General features: G+C 50.8%; 8 protein-coding genes across 8 annotated transcripts; 2 read left to right on the top strand and 6 right to left on the bottom strand.

The window, feature by feature from the left end:
• Positions 1-173: 173 nt before the first annotated feature.
• On the bottom strand, positions 174-2,111 carry BDW70DRAFT_170423 (putative MFS multidrug transporter; the record flags this gene model as incomplete). The annotated part of the gene is made up of 4 exons (XM_073742925.1): positions 1,915-2,111; positions 1,765-1,860; positions 1,655-1,708; positions 174-1,575 (listed from the first exon to the last, which is right to left on the bottom strand). The coding sequence occupies exons 1-4, from the start codon at positions 1,986-1,988 to the stop codon at positions 174-176; spliced, it is 1,626 nt and encodes a 541-aa protein (XP_073593159.1). The 5' UTR covers positions 1,989-2,111.
• A 3,254-nt stretch (positions 2,112-5,365) lies between these two features.
• On the bottom strand, positions 5,366-7,388 carry BDW70DRAFT_170422 (class I adenylate-forming enzyme family protein; the record flags this gene model as incomplete). The annotated part of the gene is made up of 6 exons (XM_073742924.1): positions 5,366-5,638; positions 5,693-5,844; positions 5,920-6,041; positions 6,106-6,200; positions 6,260-7,014; positions 7,073-7,388. 6 exons carry the CDS (start codon positions 7,386-7,388, stop codon positions 5,366-5,368), a joined length of 1,713 nt encoding a protein of 570 aa, XP_073593158.1.
• Positions 7,389-7,947: 559 nt separating this feature from the next.
• Positions 7,948-8,901, bottom strand: BDW70DRAFT_162707 (uncharacterized protein; the record flags this gene model as incomplete). The annotated part of the gene is made up of 1 exon (XM_073741173.1): positions 7,948-8,901. One exon carries the CDS (start codon positions 8,899-8,901, stop codon positions 7,948-7,950), a length of 954 nt encoding a protein of 317 aa, XP_073593157.1.
• Positions 8,902-9,511: 610 nt separating this feature from the next.
• BDW70DRAFT_162706 (pyridoxal phosphate-dependent transferase) lies at positions 9,512-11,207 on the top strand (the record flags this gene model as incomplete). Its single annotated transcript, XM_073741172.1, has 3 exons — positions 9,512-10,185; positions 10,233-10,571; positions 10,637-11,207. The coding sequence occupies 3 exons, from the start codon at positions 9,512-9,514 to the stop codon at positions 11,205-11,207; spliced, it is 1,584 nt and encodes a 527-aa protein (XP_073593156.1).
• An 834-nt stretch (positions 11,208-12,041) lies between these two features.
• BDW70DRAFT_152590 (uncharacterized protein) lies at positions 12,042-13,834 on the bottom strand (the record flags this gene model as incomplete). The annotated part of the gene is made up of 5 exons (XM_073739465.1): positions 12,042-12,300; positions 12,330-12,834; positions 12,922-12,988; positions 13,046-13,095; positions 13,789-13,834. 5 exons carry the CDS (start codon positions 13,832-13,834, stop codon positions 12,042-12,044), a joined length of 927 nt encoding a protein of 308 aa, XP_073593155.1.
• An 851-nt stretch (positions 13,835-14,685) lies between these two features.
• On the bottom strand, positions 14,686-16,263 carry BDW70DRAFT_142007 (uncharacterized protein). The gene is made up of 2 exons (XM_073737861.1): positions 15,342-16,263; positions 14,686-15,295 (listed from the first exon to the last, which is right to left on the bottom strand). The coding sequence occupies exons 1-2, from the start codon at positions 16,186-16,188 to the stop codon at positions 15,135-15,137; spliced, it is 1,008 nt and encodes a 335-aa protein (XP_073593154.1). The 5' UTR covers positions 16,189-16,263; the 3' UTR covers positions 14,686-15,134.
• A 2,373-nt stretch (positions 16,264-18,636) lies between these two features.
• On the bottom strand, positions 18,637-20,449 carry BDW70DRAFT_152588 (S-adenosyl-L-methionine-dependent methyltransferase; the record flags this gene model as incomplete). The annotated part of the gene is made up of 7 exons (XM_073739464.1): positions 18,637-18,688; positions 18,756-18,838; positions 18,884-19,217; positions 19,271-19,480; positions 19,750-19,791; positions 19,843-19,929; positions 20,328-20,449. 7 exons carry the CDS (start codon positions 20,447-20,449, stop codon positions 18,637-18,639), a joined length of 930 nt encoding a protein of 309 aa, XP_073593153.1.
• Positions 20,450-20,754: 305 nt separating this feature from the next.
• On the top strand, positions 20,755-23,219 carry BDW70DRAFT_98261 (cytochrome P450). Its single transcript, XM_073745340.1, has 10 exons — positions 20,755-21,071; positions 21,142-21,170; positions 21,241-21,450; positions 21,521-21,614; positions 21,702-21,901; positions 21,955-22,287; positions 22,339-22,449; positions 22,510-22,670; positions 22,742-22,816; positions 22,913-23,219. Exons 1-10 carry the CDS (start codon positions 20,864-20,866, stop codon positions 22,998-23,000), a joined length of 1,509 nt encoding a protein of 502 aa, XP_073593152.1. The 5' UTR covers positions 20,755-20,863; the 3' UTR covers positions 23,001-23,219.
• Positions 23,220-24,360: the final 1,141 nt, after the last annotated feature.

The following is a 24,360-nucleotide window of genomic DNA, read 5'->3' as shown; positions in this document are numbered from 1 at the left end:
GCTCTGGTCCAGCCAGGGCTGACTGGGCTTCTAACATGATGTAACCGATATGATTGAAAATGTGCTGTCCTTCGTTGTGATGGCCTGCCCATGTTGAATGCACACTATAAAGTGACGTGAATTGGAATATAAAGTATAATTCATTGCGCACAAAACTCCATGAGCTGTACAATTCAGACGGCCTCGGCCCGATCCCCCTCCTTCACGTCTAAGCCATCCCCCGTCTCGTTCTCCTCCGTGTCAGTATCCCACATACTCTCCCTCATAAACGGACTACTGCGTCGAATAGCAGGCCCCTTGAGCACCAGCACCACAGGGACAACACTCAATGCAACCCCTATGAACCCGAGAAGAGTGCCTGCCCATCCAAAACCAAGGTTACTAAACAATTGTGGACTGGCCAGCGGCAGAAATGCACCAAAGGAATTCCGTCCTAAACTCGCAGCAGATAGCGCAGAGGCCGCGTATCGCTCGTACGCATCAGTTAGATAATTCACAACAGCCATGTAGATACTGTAAATCCCGACACCGGCTGCTGCAATTCCAATCGTTGGCACGATCCAGTGCACGTCTGGTTGGGAAGCCCAGCCGTACCAGAAGAGGCCTGCGGCAAAAAGGAGCGATCCTGGTATGGACGTATACAGGCGCGCTTCGGGAATAGGCTTGCCAGGTTTTTCCTTGTTCCTGCGCGACGAGCGAAGATAGAGCCAGTCCTGGAACGGGTTGAAGACAGTGCCAATCACGGCACCGACGGAGATGGCGAGTTGCACGAGGCCCGTTGCCAGAGTATCCCAGCCGTAGTTCTCGCCGAACGTTTGCACAACGCTGCTAAAGAAGAGGTACAGAATACCCCAGGCGAAACTGATCCAAAGGGTGAAGAAGGTGACGACGGGTTCGGTGAGGAGCATTTTCGTCGGTCTCTTGAAGGAGATTTGGAGGAGGCGAAGGGTAGACGGGGCGTTGATCTCGGCTTGGGCGTAGACAGGACGGCCGGTTTCTTTGCGGATTTTAGCAGCACGACGCTTGAGGATTACATCTGGTCGGGTCTCGTGCAAAATTAGCCAGAAGATGGGCAGGAGCCCGGCGTTATAGATAATCTGCACGTAGAAGATCCAGCGCCAGGGATCGTTCTTGTGGATCTGGACGATGGCGCTGCCAATGAACGGGCCCAGGGCGATGCCGACTACACTCGTGAATCCGAAGAGGGACATTGGGAGGCTTCGTGCTTTCTCGCCATGCCAGACGTCTGATATACTTCCTCCGACGATATTGATCGAGACAGACGAAGCGCCGCCGCCGAAGAACCGTGTCACGACAAGCGTTGCGAAGTTCGGTGCGAATGCGCTCGGGAAGAGACTGATGATTAGGATGATGTATGCCACAAAGTAACCTGGCATCCGACCGGAAGATTCAGTCAAAGGGACAAAAATGAGTGGCCAGAAGGCGGCGCCCATATTCCATGATGTGGTTGCCCAGTAGAGGTTTGGGAAAGGTGAGTTCTGTACGTGGAATTTTTCAGCCATCCAGTCGTTGCCAGAACCATAGGTTCCTGCCGGAAGTCCGGTGAGGATTGAGCTGCAAGAATGAGCTGTTAGGATCTGTTTTATCTCTTTTCTTTCTCTAGGTTGGGGATAGAGAAGCTGTGGTTTCGTACATGAAACAAACGGTGACCGTCAACGCCCATTTGTATTTCTTGCTCCAGTTAAACCTGAATCTGGTCAGCAAAGAAAGTGATATAAATATTTCACAGTGACAATGGTTTACGGATTTTCAGGATCATTTGGGCCATTCCAGGTGTGGATTTCGACATCGCCGCTACTGATCTCGCCTGAAATGTCGCTGGTGAATAGGCCTTTCACTCTTGAGCAGGTTAGCTGCGTTGTGTCCTTTTTCAGTAGTGGGAGGGACACCCACTTATGAAAAGCTCTTATCCCCCAGCTTTGCTTCTTCTTCTGAGCTTGACTGTCTGCTGCAGCTGCAGGTGTCATTGTGTCTTGGCTGGCGAAATTGCAGGAAATTAACCCGAATTATGGCACGCAAGCCATCCAAAAGTTCTATTAAACAAAAGACAGGTGCATGAAAGTTTGATTTATAATCGTGGATGAAAAAAGATCTCACCCATGAATTGCTGCACCAGCATTATCCATTATCCGGATCGACACCTGGATCCCAATTCGGCGTCCCGACACGCTCGGATAGGCCGGTTCGACGTCATACTTGCCACATCCAGCGCTGTCAGGACTCAAGTGGGCCCTTTGTATATCTAGTATTACTGGTCCCAGCTCTGATTCGGTAAACAGTTTCTGGCCCACGTTTTCCTTCCACTTTGACTGTGATGTCATGGGCATACGTCCTTTTTTGGCAGGTATTGTTACTCATGTGGATTTGTGGTGCCTTAGGGCTTGGTTGTGCGCACGTGGATTGGGATATGCCACCGCCTATGTATGTAGATTGTAGATAATATTGAGAGGTTGCCAGGTCCGATCTATATTTGAAATTGTCGGGCGAAGCATCTTGGCGGGAATAACGGTTTGCGGCAATGTTGCATACTGGAGTCAACCACTCAGGTGAACGAAGATGTGGCATATAGGCACAAAATGCACCCGAATCTACCGCGCAGCCAAGGCCATTATTGCCAGCTATGATGCACAGGCCCTTACCTAGTTTAGCACATTTATGTTACATCTTCGTTACTGCTGGTTTCTGTTCATACCATATATATTGCCGTTGTAAATCCCAGGTACAACCGACAGAAAGCAAATCTCTATCTAAGATGGGCTGAAGCAAACAGCTCGACACGAGGGACCAGAAAGCAAGAATATGTTATTACTTATGCAATCCGTTTTTCAGTCACTACTAGACCCTCTCACCCCTTTCCCAGGCACACCCCTTAGGTTCCGTCGGATATCTCATAGACCCAGAGGTGCAAGATGTCTCCGTTTGCACCACCCCGCTATGCAATCGGATCAATACTGAGATCGTTTGATCAGTGTGTATTTATAGTTGATGCTCATCGAAGTTAGACAATTAATGCACTTGACGATCTACTCGTTGACATACTGAACGACAGGTTCCCGCTGCCGTTCGCTAAGCAAGTATATAATAACAAGGCAGAAGGAGTAAGTTTACTCTTACTAAATAGAATTTATAGTAAACTTATAGTATACTACAGGGTAAGAGAGGTAAAGTATAAAACCTCTTTAGCTATCTAGCTATAAAGTTTAACTAGAAGGAAAACTGTAATATTAAATTATATAGGCTTCTTTATATACAGGATTCAAAAAATATTTTTACTAAAGAGTTCTGTTTCCCATGTTTCGAGTGTCACAGGCTATGGCCTGGATCTTGGTTGTTCGGCCATGCCCTCAACCTGGTTCTAAATAAGGTCTTTACAACATCAATGTAAGCCTCGTAATTGCGGCCTCGTAGGAAAAGAGATCTGTCCTCATAACTTCGGAAAAGAGATCCGTTGTCATGCAAGTCCGGGAAGTCGGAAGTCTTGACGTATGATTGGGAAAGGTTGATAAAAGGGAGGAGGAAGATATCTGCGCTTCTATCTCTTGTTTCTTTCTCTAAACTTGTGATACTCGTTTATACAGTACAGCCAGTTGAAAATAATACTGCCTACGCCCGTTACATCGAGAGTATTATCTGGCTCTCCAATCACCGACGCCACAAGACTTTCAAGAACGTAATAACGGCGGGGTTCTTCTCAAGCGAAGCCTGAAGCTCGCTGTCCATCGCTACCAAGCCGTTCAATATGGTCACGGTCGCGCTGAGTCCATTCGGTGAGGGGAATCATGAATAGCGGTGCAGAGCGTCCAGGGTACGAGGCACGTGTTCGGAAAAGAACAAGCCTAATTTTTGACCAGGAGACGGGGGAGGGTTATGAAGGTGATGCGATTCCGTCTGAGAACCATGTCGAAATACTAGATGCCAATTTTTTTTTGGCGCTGGGCGGAGATGCTGTCCAAGCTGCGGATGAGGCAGTAGACATGGTTGATAGAGTAGGGTTGAAGAAGAGTATGGAAGAGGTACGTGCCCAGAGTGCCAGTTGAGCCGGTGAGGATGACATTGTGCTTGTCTGCCTTGTTCCATTTGCGCCTGTGTTTTGTTGAATTCAAACTACGGATCGCGTGGTATCCAGCAGTTCAGCTACACTTGGCACATGATACGCATCCAGTTTGTTATTCTCAATGATACCGTCATGGCAGCCGCTCTAGGTCTTGTCGCAAGCATCTTTGCTCAGTTCAAGGGATTGGAGAAGTCTACTGTGAGCAACGGTTCTGTTCGAGGTTTGAAAGACACCTATATTAGTTTGCTATCCTCATCCAACGGAAAGCACAGTGCGAGCAGCAGATGTCCTCGTACGACATAACGTGCTTTTACCGTGGCGAACACCAAAGCCGTACCTTTGGCAAACCTATTCTCATTCAGATGTCTGGTTACGACTGTTATATCGCCAGCTGCTATGCATTTTGCACGGTGAAACTCATATAGCAATGTCCTGCCTCTTTCTCACTACGCCACGAGATATGGCTTTTGGTGGGTATTGGCAAGCCGCGAATTTCCTTAAGAGCCAGTGTCTTTAGAGGCCGCAGCATAGCTACTATTATAGAACTGCGAGAATGGGTAGTCCGCTTGCAGCGGAGAGTATCCCCCTAAGAGGTATACTGTCATTGCTCCAGAGTGTCAGTAATGATCAATCTCGATACCGAGCGACCTATAGTTCATTTAAAAGCAGATCAATGTGGCTAATCACTCATACGATTATATTTACTGGAGTATTTGTTCAACCAGTACCTATATTTGATACTGGTCAATTTTGACATCTTGTTTAATAGTGTACTAACCTACACGCATGGCATGTTTGCGGGTAGGCTAACGAGTTCATCTTATGCCCATACCGTACAGGCGAAGTTCCTGCATCACCTACTTGATCGAGAAATAAGACAAGGTGCAACATAATCTGCACACATATATTTCTCGGTTTATTACAAAACTCTTATGCGTATCCGCTGCTTTGCCGTACCATAAATACGTTCTCGACCGTACAACGAATGGGTTTATCCAGAAAGATATTGGTCAGTCTTGTGTAGAGCAGCGTCTCTTGCGCCGTATAGAGACGGGACCCAGGCCGACAGCTTGACCTGTACCAACATTGTGCCCTCATATCATGCATCTCGCGTTATGGACCTAAATTGAAACCCTCTTACGATACTACGCACTGAACCAGTAGACAGTGGTACAGATGCAAACAACCTGCCCCTTCGGCGTAAAAAACAGAATGCATTTTCGGTGCTAGGTAATGCAGTTGCTCATCTAACTTACAGTCACCACGGACCGGTCTGCCACCATGATCAATTTAAACCTCTCTGGTAGACTGCAGGCCGCCCCAGTCCCAAGCTCTCGGAGGCCTGGGAAGCGCATCCTGATCGACACATCGACACTCTACATTCAGGGGCAATTTCATATCGTCCGACAAGGCAAAGTACTGTTCTACAGCTTTGCGGCGTAGAACCTTAAGGGAGGCAGATCGGGGGATTTCCTCTCCATCGCGCAAAACCCGTAGCATTGTTGGGAGCATATATGCTGGCAGACTACGGGCCAGGCCATCCTGCAGGAACTTCAGGCATGACTGGTCCGGTGGTGGCACGGTCCCTGATGTATAACCAGGATCTGCACCGCATACGCCACCAGCCTGGAACCGGACAAGGGCCGCGACTTGCCCACCGTTGTCCTCGGATGTCGCTGAGAGGATGCAGCCCTCGGCGATGAACGGAAGGTCTAGCAGATGCATCTCAACTTCGAGGATTGGAACCTTATAGCCGCGGAACTTGACAACTGCGCAGCGAGAAAGACCGGTCAGTACGAAGAGTCCAGGGGATGTGCTATGTGTGGGATAGCTGGCCTGCTTACAATCCGATGACACCCGCCCTTCGATGCAGTAGTCGTCTCCCACGCGACGGACGAGGTCCCCCGTCCGGTAGAAGCCGTCTTCGGTAAAAGCTGCTCTTGTGGCTTCTTCGTCGCCCAGGTAGCTGTATGTTGTTGAGTGAGCGGAATGACTCGAAGAGAATAAGATGGACAGAAATGGGTACGCACTGTGTGAACATCGCCGCGGCCTTGACCAGCAGTTCTCCATGGTCGCCCTCCGACAAGCGGACCGTCAAACTTGGGCTAGGTCTTCCTATGCAACGCTTTGCGCTTATGAGTAATATGTCGATGTATCGCAAGTACACAGTCGGGCTATACGCACGTCCAGCTGCTTCTCGTCCGACTCTGTCCACGGGGCAGCAGATAAACACCCACCGCAGAGCTCAGTAGTGTTGTAAAAAACCTGCAGTGGTCGACCGATCTCATCTCGCCAAAACCGGAGCAGGGCAGTATGTGGCATCATGCCGCTCACACGGGCACAGCGGAGCTCCTGTGCTCCGCGGAGGTATCCCTCGACCTCTTCCAATGGCAACTTGAACGCAATATGGTCCTGATAGTACTTCATCATCATTATCCAGAAACGTGGCGGCCCCATGAGCAAAGTCGCCCCACCTACTCGCAGACGTTCCCAGAGAACAGAGGGCTCGGAAACGATGACCTCTATGCGGGTGCCGGCCAGAAGGTGCCGAAATAATGGGAGAATAGCGCCGGCCCAGTGTGGAGGCCGGTGGCTCAGGAGCACCTCGCCCGGCGAGCCGCCTGTGTGCAGCTCATAGAACAGACGTCGTGGATGCACCACCCCTTTTGGAGGGCCTGTTGAGCCGGACGTAAAAAGGAGCAGGCCAGGACGAGCTGCGGGAATCTCCAGACTAGGGTTCAATGCCAGTGCTGGGCTGTCAAGCTCGACGGCTGGCGAGGTTTTGATCTGGATTGGAAACACCATGATGGGAAACCCATGAGAAGTGGCGTAGTCTCGGATACTTTTAGCTGTGGGAAGGTGGTCTTGACTGGCCAGGACGGTGCCGGACTCACATCGCCGGGCAATATGCAGTGCCTCTTCCGGCAAGATACCAGTCGCTATGGCATGAACAAAGTCAGGCATTTATCGACATCCAGAGGCGGATTCAGAACTCACGCAAAGGTACCACTGCCCCTCCGATGGAGAGAATAGACAGTGCCGCGATGATGAACTCGTAATTTCCGTTGGACAGCACAAAAACATATGGCTTGTCCTCTTGGAGAAAGATATCTGTCTCGTCGAACATGCACCGTGGCAGGGAGGCCCGCAGGAATGAGCGCATACGAGCCAGGTCAGTCAGGAGCTGGACAGGGTCTGCGTCAACTCCGGCATTCGGGTCATGGACCACGACATGGTTGACCTTACGCGGAAGGGCCAGTAACTGTTCAAAGAAGGGTTCATCTGGCAGTCCTTCGTTCGTTATCTGGGTCATCTTGCTCAGTTCAAGGGGGAAGACTCGGTGAAGAGTGAGGAGCGCGCGGCAGAGAAAAACAATGACACCACTGCCATTCACTCGGCCGCCTAGTAGGCAATCGATCAATAGTACGCCGATCAGCAGCCCATGGGGCTTTAATTTACTCCGAAGTAATAATGGCTTGAACTCCTTGCAGGAACTGAAGAAGCCGAGACCCAACATCGCCGATCTACTCCGCAGTAGAATCGCCATTGGGGTCCTCAACTGACCTGACCATTCAGAGGTGAGGAAGGAGCGCGGCAAATACGACCCTACCGTGTCGCTGGCAGTCCCTGGTGTCCATCTGCCCTAAGCGGAGCATACTGTGGCGCGCTAGAGTCAGTCGGTCGGACCATCTGGACAGCACGCACGTCTCACACAGGCTCCATACAGTGCCAGGCCTCCTGTTTAAACCGATCGAGTCTGACTGTAGACTAAGCGGCGCAGCATATTCTTTGTAGCGGAACCTACCCTACCGAGAGCTGGTGATGTATATAGCTCAGATTTCTCTATTTAGTAGGTTATGCGACACTATCTACTATTCCGCCAGTCTCTTCTTCCGTAGGTACTCATAATCCTCCAAGGAATTTTTCACCCATACTGCAAGTGTCCCCCCCTCGCTCTCCCCGAATTCCGCTTTCCAGACCTGGATCTCACGTTCAATGTCCAGCAAATCAGGGCTCACACTGCGATCTGCGATAATCCCTGCGGAGGAAAGTAAGGTGGAGTTCATCTGCGCAGTGATTGGATCTGTTCGACGAATCTCCTCAGGCCCTGCAGGTTCCCATTGGAAGCAGAGCTGCTGGGCCTGCAGTCCCACCAGATCACATAACCGCGTAAGGATACGGGGATTGGTGAGCATATCACTAGCGTCAAGGACGATCGGCTTTGATTGCGGCAGCTTGGAGCAATACCAATCGTATAACTGCCGAGTCCAGCGCAGCGTCATGGCTACAGTCAGCTCTCCCTCGATTGTAGCCAGATCCTCGCCGCGATCCTGCACCCTGCGCCGGAGGATGCGATAGTACGAAGGAAATGCTAGCGCCGGGTGACGGATTAGGAATACCGGGGTCCAGCTGATCAGGAAGACATCTGGGACGACGGTGTTGTTCACTTCCTTCTTTGTATCACCCCCTCGCTCGCAGAGATAGGCGGCCTTTACAATGGGATCGATCATATGGGGAACGTGTTCCTTGATAACCACCGTCTTTCCTGAGGCCAATGCAACGAACTGCTCTAGGTGATCGAGACATCGCTGGTACTCGGCACGGAGCTCGTCTGTGACTGTTTCTTCCCACTGGCCTTGTCTTTTTTCCAGCAGTCGGAGCTGGCGTAGTTGCTGGATTGCCGGGAGGAAGAAGTATCCACCATTCGCGGTCGAGACTACGCCCGGTTGATTGGGGAGATTCAAGACCTTCATGAGTAGGCTTGATGCAGTGCGAGGATAGGTAAAGATATATATACGGTTGGCGGAAGCCTTTTCTTTGGACATTTTGACTGGCTCGTGGTAATCGCTTTAGAAGAAGGACGACCTTGGAACTGTAACTAGTTGATTTTCAGTTCCCCCCTTCTCTCCTTTTATTGTCTTCGTCCTAGACACATTTACCTGAGCATGGGCCTTCGTGGCGGCCCTTGGCAGACTCGTTTGATCCACTTCCGGAGTTTAGCTTGCAGCTCTGTGAAGTAATATTGAGAACCTGCAGAATGGCAGAATCAATGTGCCTGTGTTGATCATGACCCCTCTTTTAGCAGGCTTATATACTGGCCAATGGTTTGGTCCTTCTCCAGAGGTATGCTTTCCCAAATTTCTTAACTCAGCCGCTGAAGGAGATTAAGTGAGGGCAATAATTTTTTACCAGCATGGCCATCACGGCTTGTTCACCTATAGACCCACCGCATGCCCTCCCCCTTGGCACTGCGCAGCCTCCAGGGCAGGCTCATGTACGTAATATTCAACTCTAAGCTCAACTCAACTAGCTCACTATTCCCTACCAACTCAAAAAAGGCCATCAGTGTATCCCTACCTACCTGGGACTCGGTCCCAGGGCGCCCCCTCGGGATGCAATGGGTGATTGAGAAGATGCAGACAAACTACCCCAGGTATGTTCGCCGCTTGTGGTGCCAGACGTCTGCTGAGTGCGAGCGGGTTTGGCGTGCACCATATTGTGCAAAAGCTGCGTGAAGCGGTGCTGGACCGCATGGGCAGGCCTGCGAAGATGAGCTGCTTGGTTTTTCCTTCAGAGGAGGCCAGTGTCAGGCTGTCTCAATTTTTGCGGAGCCAAGGGGGTGATGAAACTAATGGTGCAGCTGTTCAATCCGAGATATTCTGGTTTCATCTAGCCGGTGACAATTACGCCGAAGAGAACGCCAAATGGGGCCAGTTCTGGGCTGTTCTTTACCACCAGTGCTATGAAAAACATGCAACCAAGTTCTGGACCATCTTCGGCGACGGCGTCTCGAGCCGCCATGCGGAGTTCTGTCTAGGGCTGTGGACCTTCATGCGCTCTAGCTCGCAACCGGACTCATCCAACGGTATCTATCAGTGTCCTGTCGATACAACCCTCATTCTGCCGCCGTGGAATCGCCACTGCGATCAAGAAGCCAAGGATACAATTAGATCGCGGATCGCCGAGTGGATTGCCTCCGATGACCCTCATATACCACGGGTCTCCCCGTCGGATGTCTATCTATACCAGAAGGGCATGTGTGCCATCTCAGCAGTCGCTCGGTCCTTACTCCCTGGAAACGAACAGTCAGGTGGCGTCGTAGTGTTCGGGTGGGTATCTGGCATATTCGTGTTACTCCATCTGACTCCTCCAACAGATGGCCATACTCTGAGACGCCCAAATGTGTCGAGAACAGCGGCTACAGAAACTTCTTTCTCTACAGCCAGGGCTCCGCTGATGAGCTGGACCTGCTGGCAACCTCCTTAGCATCAGGGACCAAGATCCAGGCACTGTTCTGCGAGATCCCCTCCAACCCTATGCTACGCACGCCGGATCTTCATCGGATTCGCGAACTTGCAGACCAGTATGAATTCTGTGTTGTATGTGATGAGACCTTGGGGACCTACATCAACGTCGACGTGCTTCCCTATGTGGATGTGGTGATTACGAGCCTGACCAAGATCTTCAGCGGTGGCTCCAATGTGATGGGCGGCAGGTTAGTAGCTCCCATTAGATGACTCTCCATCTACGATGCTTTTATATACTGAATTCACCCTCCAGCGTGGTGCTTAACCCTCAATCCCGGCACTACGAAACCCTACACCAAAAGCTCAGCTCAACATACCAAGACAATCTCTTCCCTGCCGACGCTATACTGCTAGCGCACAACTCGACCACTTTCCCTTCCCGAGTCCGACAGTGCAACAAAACCGCCCTAGCCCTAGCCTCCCACATAGTCACTCACCCATCCATCCAATCCGTCTTCCACCCCAGTCTCCCATCCCTGCCCACTGCATATCTGTACGAGCGCTACCGCCGTTCTAATGGCGGGCATGGATATCTTTTGAGCTTCCTCTTCCGGAATCCAGCAAGCGCTGTGGTGTTCTATGATTGCCTGGATATCTGCAAGGGGCCTAATGTCGGGACGAACTTTAGTCTCGCGCTCCCGTATGCGCAGCTAAGTCATGCGCTTGAGCTTGATTGGGCGGAGAGTCAGGGTGTGCCGAGACATATTATGAGGATCAGTGTTGGCTTGGAGCCTGAGGAGTTGTTGATTGGGAGAATTGATGATGCCTTGCTGGAGGTTGAGAAGTTTGAGAAAAACAAATTGCCTGAAGCGCAGCCCAACTAACCCTCGTCCCCTTGCATCTCATCCAGCGCGAAGGTTGTTCTATGGATGACTGAAACCTAGATATGAGTCTCACATGCGCACACTCAATAGTGCCGCTAGCTTTTTAAAAGAAAATATCGCTTTCTACAGCTGCTTCTTTGAATTCTCCCTCACAGCAAAGGAGCCATATCATGAGCATGAGAGCCCATAAGTTGCTTGCCTCTTGTCGTCCCAGCCCGGAACATCGATTCACCACGTACTTGCGCCCACTTTGCCTTTATCCAGGCGTCATAGCGGTATTCCACGACCAGCTGAGCCACCGCCAAGTACACGATAATGTAGGTAACCGCTGATATCTGCAATCGTCTTCGAGTTGCTACTGAAGGTCTATATAAATCGTATTGTCGAGCAGAGGAGCGCAGGAGTGCTGAAGCGGAATAGAAATAGCATGAACCGTGTAGGAGGGAAGCACTGGTGCTCAGCAAGCTCTGGAGTGTGCGGCAAGTCTGAAGAGGCCACATTGTCAACACGGCAGACAACATCGTCTCCTACTGGAAGGCCACCAACTTCGTCTTCAGGTCAGGTCTAAACAGGCTCAGAGAAGTTCATGTGGCATTTGCAGGTGGGCATACCTTGTACAGCCTTAGGTCCCCTGAGAAGAGACAATCCTGATTGCGCCGTCTCTGATCGTAGGTTGCCTCATCTCCCTCATTCATTCTTTCGTGAACTTTTAGATCAAATTTTGAAATCTCTCCATTTGGGTTATCTCACCACCAGTAAACTTCTCAAAAGCTTAACTGGCAGGCTGACCCCCTCCCAGAGCCGGATTGTGCCGGAATTGACACCTGAGTACGCTCAATTTTCAATGGGAGAAAGGCACTTCACCCGCCAACCCATCCGAATCCCCTCCTTGGTGGCTCCGTCCAATCTTTCAACAGGAAGACCAAGCACGGCATTGTCAAGGCCCAGTCTCGATTCATAGTCGCCGTCCCCGTTGGGAAAGAACATTCGGCTATACAGCATCTTCGGAAGCGCCTTCCAGTCATGGACTTTCAATTCTTCTTGGCCTTCCTTGAACCGCACCAAAGATGACTCTCGTGTGATGCTCCACTCGCTATCAGCAGTTCCGGTAACGCGCTTGACGTCTCAAACATATCTCGCTGCGTGAGTCTGAAACTCGACACGTAAGTGCCCCGATGCGTGAAATGTGAGACCGTAGGGCTGGTGTCATTCTCGTCTTCGGGCAGTTCCTTCAGACTCAACAGACTCGCAATCTCGCGGCCACACTGAGGCCAGGTCGTCGTATTGATCACAACATCCCCGATATCGAATATCGTAAATGTCCTCTTCGCGAAGTTAAACCCGAACCGATCAGTCCCTCCTCCGAGACTGAACTCATACCAGAAGTTGCAGACGAGGAGCAAGTACGCACTAACACCGAGTTTCTTGATCTCCTCAATGGCGCAGTCTCGGCTCTCCGCTAGCATACTATCTTTGCAAAGCGCATCGTTCGCCGCATCGTGGCCGTACCAGTTCGGCTCGATATAGCGAACCCCAGCTTTGACTGCGGCGCGGATGATTTTCACGACCGTATCGCGCGGCGCCATCACGTTCATGGTGATGAGCAGCACTTGTTGGCCTTTGAGGACTTCGACGGGGCGCTATCGTCATCACTGCTGTAAATCCACTCGCGCAATATTGAATCCATCGGGGATTCTGTTGGTGCTCTCGGGACGGGTGATGGTATGCTTGCCATTTTTGAGGAGCTGGTCGGTGAGGTGTCTGCCAATGGAACCGCCGGCCTTGTTAGGTGTTAGCTTGATCATGAACTGTCGAGAGGTGGTTACGTGGAGACGTACCCCAATAATGGCAACCTTCTCGACGCGGTTGGTGAAGCCTGCCGGTTGGTCTTGGCGTATTGTTGAGCCGTGACTAGAAGCTATAATTGATCTGAATCTGTGTAGTTCATGGTCCTAATGCTCTTGAGCCGGGGTTATACATTGTTAACGCAGGCCTGATATAACTGACATAATCGGAGTTATCGCTATCCCGCCGCCTTAGTCATTTGGGGTGGACTTGTGCCAGCACGGTACTTCTATGATCTCAAAGAGTCTCAATCTACTGAGTTCGGAGTTAAGCTTAAGCTCCTTGCTCAAGTTTCGCAGTCTTACCGTCCAATGCTGGATTAACTCATTTCAAGACTTACTATATAATCAGCTCCGGAGGAATCGACCCTTTGCCGAGTTGAACATGGCAGATAGAATAGTTATTGACAGACACAACATACCGCGTATGGAAGTATGAGTATACAAAAAGGTAGTGCTGAAGCATTCAAATGCGGTATGGCGTGTAACACCCTAGGTAGATAGAGCCCCGTATGTTCATGAAGATATCAGTCGACGAGCCGGCATCCGGAAGTCAAGCTTACATTGCCTAAAGAGAATTTGACGACCCAGAGACTGCTCGTGTCATTATATTTACTACCTCTCATATGCGAAAGGTCCACTGGCCATCAAAGTCATCCACTGTTGACGGACACGCATGGTCGTGGCCAAAATGAGTTAAACCAGGGAGCCCAATTACTTGAGAAAGGGCATCTTACCATATATAATATCGACCCTCGGGCCTTCCTTGAAAGCCACGTACATCGATGAAGGAAAGTAGATGTATAGGCAGGGAACAAGGTTCATCCATTAACCAGTAGGAATTCCAAGAAGCAAGGCATAGCATTACTTGACGTACATACCCTTATCACAACTCTGCTATATATTCAAGGCCTGAGCTTCATACTGAATCACTTTGCGGTATGGCTATATCTTCTAATCTTAGCGCTGCGGGAAACCTGTTATGGCTTCATCGGTGGGTGAGGTTTATCCATTGGCAATTCCCTAAATGGTCCGCTCATCAAAGTGTTTTGAGATGAGATAAAAAAATAGCGATCTTTTCAGTACATTGTTACTGTTTTTTTTTTGGGGAGGAGGGCGGGTTGTTGGAGTATACATTTCGACGTAAGCTTGATATTGCTAGGCTATGTCTCAAGGCCTTAGCCAGGTAGATTATATGTTCCATCCAAACAGAGGGTCTTTCACACCAGTACTGTGCAACTTGCAGCGAATGCCTAGAAAGCTGCCCTGAAGCAATGACTAGATGTGTTTAATCTCTAGTGATGTTTGATCAAGTTTTGGCGCATCCATGCCTCTGAATACTGCAGCACCGGCCGATTGGCTATGTCGCCATCCAATCAGGCTCCAGATACGCCTAAGCTGATGTCCCCATCGACCCAGCGCAGCCGTGGCAAAATATTCTAAATGCCTTCGTCACATACTTGGGCTGCATTGGGTGGCTGGTAAGTCATATCTCTCAGCTGAAAGCAGGTGGCGAGTAGGCAGGGGAGGCGATGGACCTCTCGATTTCATTCGTCGCCTCGGCGCCGCACGTTTGTATATGCCGGGATGAAAAGGCGACCCAGTTTGATCGACATTTCCCGACTATGATTAGAGCCATGGTCAGCAACTAGAAGCACAGGAAGGGATACTCTCCTTTTATCCAGTGATATATCGAAGCGCCCATGTAAGGAAGGATCGTGCCTTGACCATCCCAAGCCACATGAGCCCTGCAGGGTGTGCGAGACGCGCCATCGATAAGAAATATGAAAGAATAGTATGGATGACAGAGCAAGAGAGCAATACGGGGAAGAATTGTTCCATGACATTCTAAGCTCAGCACCATTACTTTGAGACGAGTTTTCAGATACTTCGAGGCCTCTGTAATGTCTCTTTTGAAAATCCGAAATATCCTTTAGAGTCCGCGCAAAATCAACAAACAAAACCTGGAATGGAAGCAAAATAACTTTAGAGAGCACAATTTGCCATAGCCACATGTGCGGTACTATTCCAATCCAAACTGACTGTATCCCGGATGTGTTTTCCCGGTCAAGACATGATCATCTCAAACACTGAGGCACTGGACGGAGTCCACTAGGGAGTCATACTCGGTCAGTGAATAGCTGCGCTGAATCGACTGAAGAAGCCCTTTGAATTGCGCGACCTCAGGTAGACGTCTGGCATCGATCTTGACCCGATGCAGCCCGGCGCCCCTGATTTCAGCCACTAGATTATTTAGAAGTTGTACAGCTGCCAGAACAAATGGACTTACGTGAGAATCGGGCTTTCAGGCCCTGTAGGATAACTGCGTCGTCCTTCTTACGTGGTCGGAGCGCAAGCAGCATAATCGCCCCAGGCACCGTCCAATGTCCCCCGAAGCACTGCCTCGCCATCTCGACTGCGGTTTCAACATCGCCATCGGTAGTCGGTACACATTGCCCAGATTCAAACTGTTCGCGAAAGAAAAGGACCCGCTTGGGCCACCATTGCCACTGCGTTTTGTCGGCGAGTGCAGGCTGCAGGCCGAACAGACCAAAATCGATCATTTTCTGCACAGATGTACATGCGCAGCGGTTCTGAATCGCCAGCCTCCCCTGAGTTAGGTATTCACCAAAGTAGTATTCACTCTCTCGAAACTCGACAAACTTTTGCAACCTAGGGTCAGCTGCCTGGAAGGCCCGCATTATCTCCATGTCTTGGATGAAAGTTCCCGCCGGGAACAAAGTCGTATCTAGGATGATGAGATGGATATGCCTCAGGTCATCGCCATCCTTGCGGTGGCGGTATAGAGCATATTGAAGTGCAAATAGTAGAGAGCTCGTCCAGCTCATCAAATTACATCCATCTTCGTGACCTCTCTGCCAGAGGAGATGGTTCAGGAGGAGGTTTGCGGCCTTGGGAGCTGGGAGCTGGAAGATGTCTTTTGAATATCCATGCACCATGGGCGGGACAACGCTTGAGGTGTTGGTTATACCAGCAGACTGGGGTGCAACGAGCCTGTAGAGGTATCTTGGAGTGAAATTATCATTGAAAAGAGGCGTATGAGGCCTAACAATCTCGCTAGGATCGAAGACCAGGGAGGTTGGCTCTTCAATCGACTCAACGTATTTGCCGGGCATGATGAGAAACGTATAGATGAATAAAGGAAAATAGGAAGAAATGGAACTGTTTATTTGCTTTGCGGAGAAGACATTCAGAGTAGTATTTATGAAGGTGTGAAGTGACGAGGACAGGTTAGATGACTTTAATCAGCTTCTTATACTTCTACGGGCTAACTCAGTTATTCTAGGCTGCTCTATTTGATTCCACATGATTTGAAGTATGTATTACGACCCGCAGAAGATTCATATGGGCTGCTCGTGTCCAAATCAACTCTTTCCCCCCAGTCTGCCCTTTCCCTATTCAACGCTTTTCCTGTTCAACCCTCTCCCCTTCAACTCTCTCCCCTTCATGGCTTTCTCTGTCAACATTTCTCTCTTTCAACCTTGTCGCGCAGGACTTAACCCACAGCAGTCTCCACGGCACTGTCATACTGCGGCTCAACAGGGCTCCCGAAGCACTAACCGCTTTCATTTTAGGCTTTGTCTATAGCCCGGGTGAACTTAAAGAGAGCCTCAAGCAAGCACACAGTCAGCCTTGGTTTTCAACAATCCTGGTGGAATCCGATCCTCCTATGATTATGATTTAGCTCATTTACTGTTTTCCGAACCGTCTAGTTTCATTTCGGGTATACTCCAGGATCTTGAGGGAAAACGAACTCTTCTCGCATCTTGCCCTTCAACAAGGGCCAGCCAATGGTCCCACGTGCAGCTATCTGCGCTTGTCCAAGGGCCATGTGAATACCATGAAGTCGCATTTGGCATATCTTCTTCTTGCTGATTCCCGGGAAGATATTTGCACTCGGACCCACAAAGGACGAGAAGCTCAAACTAGGCGACCAAACCAGATCCTGAGACCGGACAAACTGGGCAAGGAACAAACACGGCTGTGCAGGAATTCTCCCTCATTGCCTGACCGACACTCGGGCGTAATGAACAGCATACAATGGGAAGGGTATGTGCGCAAGGTCTCAGCAGTGTTAGCATCACCTGCTCACTCTCTACAGATCAACCGCAGCGTGTCACTAGGCGCTGGGACGTTCACTTGGGATGGCAGAGATACCTCTAGCCTCGCACATCCCCACTTCTTAGTGTGTGAACGGCAACGTTATGCTGTTAGTTCTACCCCTCCCCACGGTTTTTGGATGAGCCTCTACTTTGACCAAACCTAGGCGCATCACCCTCGTCCTCAGGTACCACAAGACCCTTGCTAACGCCATTGGGCCGGCTTTCTTTCCACGGGCTCAGAACTGGATCCTAGGTGTACGTCCCACCTTCACGAATAACCCGCCCTGTTTAGCCCTAAGTTAGGCTAAGATATCCTACAGCGTCCCCATCAACACCAACGAACGCCCCCAAATCGGCCGTACATCTTGGGAGTGTTTGCAGCTATGGGTGTTGCCCAAGGCGAGTAGTCCTGTTCGCGTGGCACCGCACGAGAATGATCTCCTGGATGCTAAAACTACTCTTGCAGCACCCCGCATTGGCTGATCCATACTAGACAGAGAGATAACAGCCTCAATGACAGCCTCAATACTCCGCCGGGCAGCCCGATATGCCTTGTCGTCAGAGTCGCCACAGCGATCGCCCCATCTCCAGTCAGGCCCGCTCTCGTGGTTCTAGGCCGCTGCCGGAGGTGAGTGATTGAGAGCGCGGAAAGTCCTAGCAGGTGCCTCCGAAAGTCCTATTTCAAAGCGTGTTCCTATGGCTTTCTGTCATGTACTTCACGGACCACGGATCCCGAGCCGTATAGCCGGGTTATGGTAATCTGCAATACCGTCAGCTGAGTCGATTGGGCAGGCAGCTTACTCGCAATGACGCGTCGTCATACACAGTACAAGCGCTGCGTGAGAGTTTGACGATGGCTCATCGAGAGGACGCAATGCATCGCTGCCTAGGGTCGCAGCAGTGTTTAGATGCGCCTGCTAAAGCATGCGCGCGGGGCGTCGCCAACCCTTTCAAATCCGAGGACTATACACGCCTGAGACGGTACGCCTCGCTCAGCCTGCGGCGAACGGCACAGCGTCCATTTGATAAAGACAAGTTGAGGAATCATGGACTCTTACTAAATATAGAACGGCGCAATGGAGTAAATAGCTAACCAAAAATGATTATTCTCATCTGCGCCAAAACATTTGCCCAGCCTTCACCCTGTGACCTGTGCTCTGCAGCGATTTTAGGATGCGACCAATAAACACACAGCCCTTATCATGCATTACAAATTAAAAAAACGCCATGGACCGCAAGAGTTAAACAATACATTATTCACGTGGCTTAGCACGCTACACCCGAACCCTTGCCTATGGGGACCTTTTAAATGTTATCGCCCCGGAGTTGCCTCCATTTCTCAGCTTATTAGGCGGAGAGAGTCAATCGCCTTTTTTTACTTTTTGTTAACGAAGGATATGGCTAGAGTACCATGGTTTCCAGCCGGTCTTGCCACAGTCCATCTCAGTCGAATTTTCGGCTTCATTGAGCCCCAAGGTCCGCCTTTGCAGGCTTTCTACCGTAGACAACAGTACTATCGAGGTCAGCCAGCGCCTGAAGAGATTTTTCCTCTCTTTTCTGAGGGAATTAGGGAAACAGACCATTCCTGATATGCATGGATTCTTGGAGTACGAAGGCCCTTTCGCATGCGCGACAGATATAGCTCAACTTCTTCGCGCGACCACTGGATAGCTTAGCCACAGTCCTGGATACCGGACGGGGAGAATACCTTGAGAACGGTAGTTAACAGGTACATGCTCCATCCCTCGATCCCTTCTTCCCACAGCAGCCGGTTATACAGTCCCAGCTGCTTAAGACGGGGATCGCTGGCCCATCCGCCAATGGGGATCTTGTACCGTCGCTCGGCCACGTCCACGAAACCAGCCTTGATCATCCTGTCCCTGGACTCGTCGACGATCCTCAATGATTTCCCAAATGCCTCGCCCGCCTCGAGAGAGACCCGGCCCCATTCCTCGAAGATCGTCCCCACAGTAGTGCCGTCGTCGGACTTGGGTACCACCGACTGCTCAACTTGTTCGATCCATCCGCCGGGCTTGACCGATCTTTTTCCATAGGTATTTAGCACTTCAGCTCGCCAGAGGGCGGCTCGACGTACCGTAATGCCTGTTTATAGAACGCGTCCCAGTCCGCGATGCAGCCGTACAGTCCACGGATATGTACGAAATCAAACGCGTCGTCGCCGTACAGCCATTCGTCGCAGCAGTCGTCGACTTCGAACTGGACATTCGGGGGAACCCAACGGGGCTGGATTGGCGAGAGATCGGTGCCGATCACCGCTGAGGAAGGATGAAGGTCTGCGAATTCTCTGCACGAGTGAGTATTTATAGACAATTCTCAGGTTGCTTGGGGATAGGGTCGCGACTATACACTGCCCAGATGCCCGTCCCTGTCCCGACATCGAGGACTTTCTGCGCAACGTCAATACCGCCCCAGCCTCAGAACCCCGTCGGCCACTCACCTGCGCGTCGTCCGGGATAGGCGCTAGATAGAGCCGTCCGCCCAGGACGAGGTTGTAGACATGGTGTCGATTTGTTCGTCAGTCTCGCGCAGCCGGCGCGGATGGGAAATACTCACCCGAAATCCAGATGGTCCTGCGCCTTCTCATCATTAGGTCCCCTAATGGCATTTAGTTAGAATGCTCTCTAGTGAGACCCGGTTCCTGCTCACCAGTATGATCCGGCGCGGTAAGCATGGTAGCGTCGCCCGTTCTCGTAGCGATAATCCACAATACTGCTCCGCAGCGATGTCAATTCCCTATCGCAGCATCAGCGATCGCGTTCGATCAGGGCCGGGTCGTATAAGCCCAGACGAGTTGTAATCATCGCTATAAGCGGAATCCGTGTCGTCGGGATGCTAACGTGCCGAAAAGAATCAGCTCCGCTCCAAATCTAAGTTATGGGATGAAGCCAAAGTAGCGGCGCTAGCTACCCCTGGCCTGGAGAAATACTGCAAAAAAAAAATGGAAAAAACAAAAAAAAAAGGGGGTGAGGGACGGCTCGCACATTGACGTCGACTTCGAGGCTGTATTCCTCAACCATGCTTGATGGATCAAACGCAGCGACAGAACTGAAGCGATCGTGAATTTGACATGGAGAAATACCCCGGAAATGATAACCAGGACCTCGAAGGATTGACGAGCAGAGTGGGCGCACCGTTGACGGGCGGATCCTCCGGTGACAGCGGGTGGGGAGACAAAGGGACTTTGGACAAGTTGGCGCTCGAACAACGACAGCGGCACGAACGGGCTGCGGACCGGAAGGGATGAAAGGCCCATTTCGTCTCCATGCTGCCGAGCGCCTCGATCGCCATTGGCTGCTGCTATGCTGGTTCTGCTCAGCGTGATACAAAAGTTCCGTTGAGCCAATGGGCGGATTCTCGTCCAACGACTCCCGAGTAATCCTGTAACCACCGCGCAATCGGGATATTGGCCGGTTTCCTAGCAGTGGGACTGCGCTCCACATTGATGCCATTCACAATCCTAGCCCGTCTGGATATGTGCCGCTCCTTCATGCGTCAGGGACTAGGCCGTATGCGGGCTATCCTATCTGGTATCTGCCAGTCCGCTAGACCGTTTAATAAGCACCGCCGAAATTTCCCTCCCCCCGGGATCAAATAGTGGGAATGGAGCTCGAGACATCGCATTCTCTCTGCATCGAATCGTACAGGGCTGTCTGCCTGATCCGTTGGAATGGATGCATACACTTCGCTGTTGGCGCTGGCTGGAGCGCTGATTTCTTATTCCCTGTACTACGTCTGCTACACTTTCTATTGGCACCCCCTGGCCCGGTTTCCTGGTCCCCCGCTTGCTGCTCTCACGCGCTTATACCGGGCATACATTGACATTTCCTGGAAGCACTCGTTTGTGCATCATCTGGGGGAGCTCCATGAGAAATATGGTACGTGCACCTCCCCCCCGTTTCGAATCGCTCCACAGCCGGTCCTTATAAGAAATCGTAACTTCTGCAGGCGACATTATCCGAATCGGCCCCAACGAGGTGAGATTAATCTATCAGATACTTTACATGTGGTAATGGCATGGGTTTGTACTGATACAGGCATTCGCAGCTGCACTTCCGCTCTCCAGCCGCATACCTCGAGATCTTCAACCCGGCCAATCGCTGGGACAAGGAGGAACGACTCTACCACAGCTTCGGCGAGGACCGCTCCTCGTTCGGGTATTTACGCTATGCGGAGGCTAAAGAGAGGAAGGATATCCTCTCGCGCCGGTTTTCCCGCAAAGCCGTGCAAGACGCTCAGAAGATCGTAGAGGGCATAGTCAGTATCCAGTCACTGTTTCACCTAAGACGGCCACTGTGGTTTAATTAACAAGTGGTTTGGAGAGCAGGTCCTTGATCTGTGCAAGACACTCAGCCAGAACAGCGAGGAGCCTGTCGACCTGTTCTATGCGTTCCGCTGTATGTCGGTTGATGTAATTACCTGTGCGTTCACCCACCCATGATTCTGGCCTACTTTCTCCCTTCCATGCGGAGGAGGATATATCTACCGGTGTTGATAAAGTACACCAGATCTCTGCTTCGCAAACTCTGTCAATGCAGTTCACGCGCCAAAATATGAATCGCCCCTCCTCCTGGCCATGGACGCCTCCATGACTGTGTTCCCGGCTTTCAAACACTTCAGTTTCTATAAAGAGATGATCATGAACTGCCCCCCGAAGCTGTCGAAGATCCTCAGTCCTGCAACGGCAGGCCTGGTCGACCTCCAGACTGTACCTCTCCCTGTCCATTTAAGTGAATGCGACTAACTCAAGACTGGCCACAGCTCCTCAAAGCCCAGATCGAAGACCTCACTTCTGACCCGTCCCAGCTGGAAAAACTGCCTCACAACACCACGATCTACCACGAGCTCCTGCGACCGGAGGCTTACCGGACAAAAACCCAGCCCAGCAAGGGAAGTCTATATGAGGAGAGCCAGGCGCTCATGTTTGGCGGCGCGGATACAACAGGGATGACTCTCATGCACGGGTGTTTCTATATCTTGCAGGAGAAGTCCAGAGGCATATATGAGCGGTTGAAGACGGAACTTGTGGAGGCGTGGCCGAGTCTTGATGGGGCTGCGCCTACTTGGGAAGAGCTCGAGAAGTTGCCGTACTTGGTGAGCTGTTGGTGGTATCATGTGGTATAATCTTGCTAATGCATTGGAAAGACGGCTGTCATCAAAGAATCCCTCCGGATGAGTCCCGGCGTCGCATCCCCCCTCCCACGCGTCGTCCCTAAGTCTGGGGCCGTGATCACAAAGACGCATATCCCTGGTGGTGTAAGACCTTGCCTCCTGCGATTGCATATCAATCCACTAAATAACTACTAAACCGTATAGACAATTGTCAGCCAGTCTAGCCACTTCGTGCATACAAACCCCGACATCTTCGAGGATCCTCACTCCTTCATCCCGGAGCGCTGGCTCGGCGAGAAAGGAAAGTCACTCGATAAGTGGCTCCTGGCGTTTTCCCGGGGCCCGAGAAGTTGTCTTGGGCAGCAGTGCGTATACTCTTTCCATAGATCATATTTCAATGCCGCTTGAGTACTGATGTTTGTTGATGGGCGGTTAGGCTCGCCTGGGCAGAGCTATATTTGACCTACGGCCATGTATTTCGAAAGTTCGATCTACAGATTGATCCGTCAAGGTTTGTTCGCGTTTGTCTTCTTTTCATTTATTTTCTTTTTTTTTCTTCTTTGTTTTCCTTTTTTTTCTTCGGTGATGTGTGCTGATCGTGCCGTAGCCCCAACGAGCTAAAATGGAAAGATACCTTCTTAGCGCATTATTTAGGCCCGCATCTCAAGGCAAAATTGACGCCTGTCGTGAGCTGATTTGACCTGGCAGATTTGGAGACCCTAATTGTGCTATGCTGGGCGCTCTCTGTGCTGGTATGGTGAAAGTTAGCGCGGAGCAGATGCAGTAACGAACAGTAAAACGAGATATTAATTGTTGGATTTTTTTTCCCTTTTAACTTCCTTTTGTGAGATAGAGTAATTATGCTTCGTTCGTATATGACCTTCATGCTACTGAAGATCGCTTCTTCTGCTGTTGATTGATGTTCCAGTACATTCCCCTTTCAGCCTTGCCTGTACTCCTACATTCTGTGGCTGTGTAGATCCAAATGTAGTAGGCAAGGCTCAGCTTAGCCGGATATACTTTCGATGCACGCACCGATCATCCTACATGCATCTTTGCTCACCTCGCGCCTTTGACGTGTACGGCTGGTAACGGTCGAATCATCGAACGGTCTCAGACCGAGATAAGACAGGGATTGGATCTTATCACCGAAAATACGTGGTCACCTCGTGGTCTTCCCCTCTCTTACAGACCTGCAGCTGTCTCTGCAGCCTGAGCCTTGGGGAACGACCTCGGCACGGGGCTGTGCCCCCGCCCTACGTGGGATGCTGACAATTTGCCCCTTTGCCCTAGTCTCGCCAGGATTTGTGCGATGAGGTTAGGTCATACGACATAACGTGGTATGGTCAGAGCGTTGCGTGCCCACTTGATTGAGCGTGCGAGCGCGGTCGTCAAAAGAAACCGCACGGCTGCGGCTCTAGACTAGGTATGGGGTTGAGTTGGGCGAAATTGGATCAAAGTTCTAAGACCCGCAAGTGGGCAAATGGACTCCAAGCCTGGGTGAAGAGAAAACTACCCGGTAGTTCTAGGTTATGGCGAATATCGGCTACTCAACACTAGTAGCTTTGATCGGGATTGGGTTTGTAGGGGGAGTAGAGGAGATATACTGAGTAATGCATGTGCTTGTACCGGAAAACTGCCTGGCTAATGGTTACCTCGAGTCATAGGATGATCAAGGCGTATTACAATAAATTAACTAGGCAGATTGGAGATCACAACAACAGGCAAGCGGCCGTCGCAAGGTCATCTCATATGCCATCTATTGATAAAAGTGAAGTATAGGGATAAAATAGTGCAACCCTCTGCTGATATCGACTGAGGGTAGAGGGGGGAGATTACTATAATCTATAAACTTGAAAGAATAGGGATGCACATGCTCCTGACAAAGATGAATATCTTTGCAGAATATTCTGAAATATCAGTCTGTCCGGCTGGTCTTTGCGTTCCTTCTTAGACTTCTTTCACGCTGTAACTGAGAGGACGGCTACAACGAATCAATTTGGCCGTTCAGCCCTAATCTATAGATATCTTTCTCTTATACTCACTACAATCTGA

This window comes from Aspergillus foveolatus (genome assembly GCF_047715535.1).
Source record: "Aspergillus foveolatus strain CBS 279.81 unplaced genomic scaffold BDW70scaffold_54, whole genome shotgun sequence".
NCBI lineage: Eukaryota > Fungi > Ascomycota > Eurotiomycetes > Eurotiales > Aspergillaceae > Aspergillus > Aspergillus foveolatus.
Note: the sequence above shows the minus strand (reverse complement) of the source record. Positions and strands in the feature narration are given on the sequence as shown.

Coding starts and splice junctions, on each gene's coding strand:
- BDW70DRAFT_142007 (XM_073737861.1), bottom strand. CDS start 16,188: ATGCCCGGCAAATACGTTGAGTCGATTGAAGAGCCAACCTCCCTGGTC. Junction 15,296..15,341: donor CCTGAAAGCCCGATTCTCAC/GTAAGTCCATTT, acceptor TAAATAATCTAG/TGGCTGAAATCAGGGGCGCC.
- BDW70DRAFT_98261 (XM_073745340.1), top strand. CDS start 20,864: ATGGATGCATACACTTCGCTGTTGGCGCTGGCTGGAGCGCTGATTTCT. Junction 21,171..21,240: donor TCCGAATCGGCCCCAACGAG/GTGAGATTAATC, acceptor AGGCATTCGCAG/CTGCACTTCCGCTCTCCAGC. Junction 21,451..21,520: donor AGAAGATCGTAGAGGGCATA/GTCAGTATCCAG, acceptor TTTGGAGAGCAG/GTCCTTGATCTGTGCAAGAC.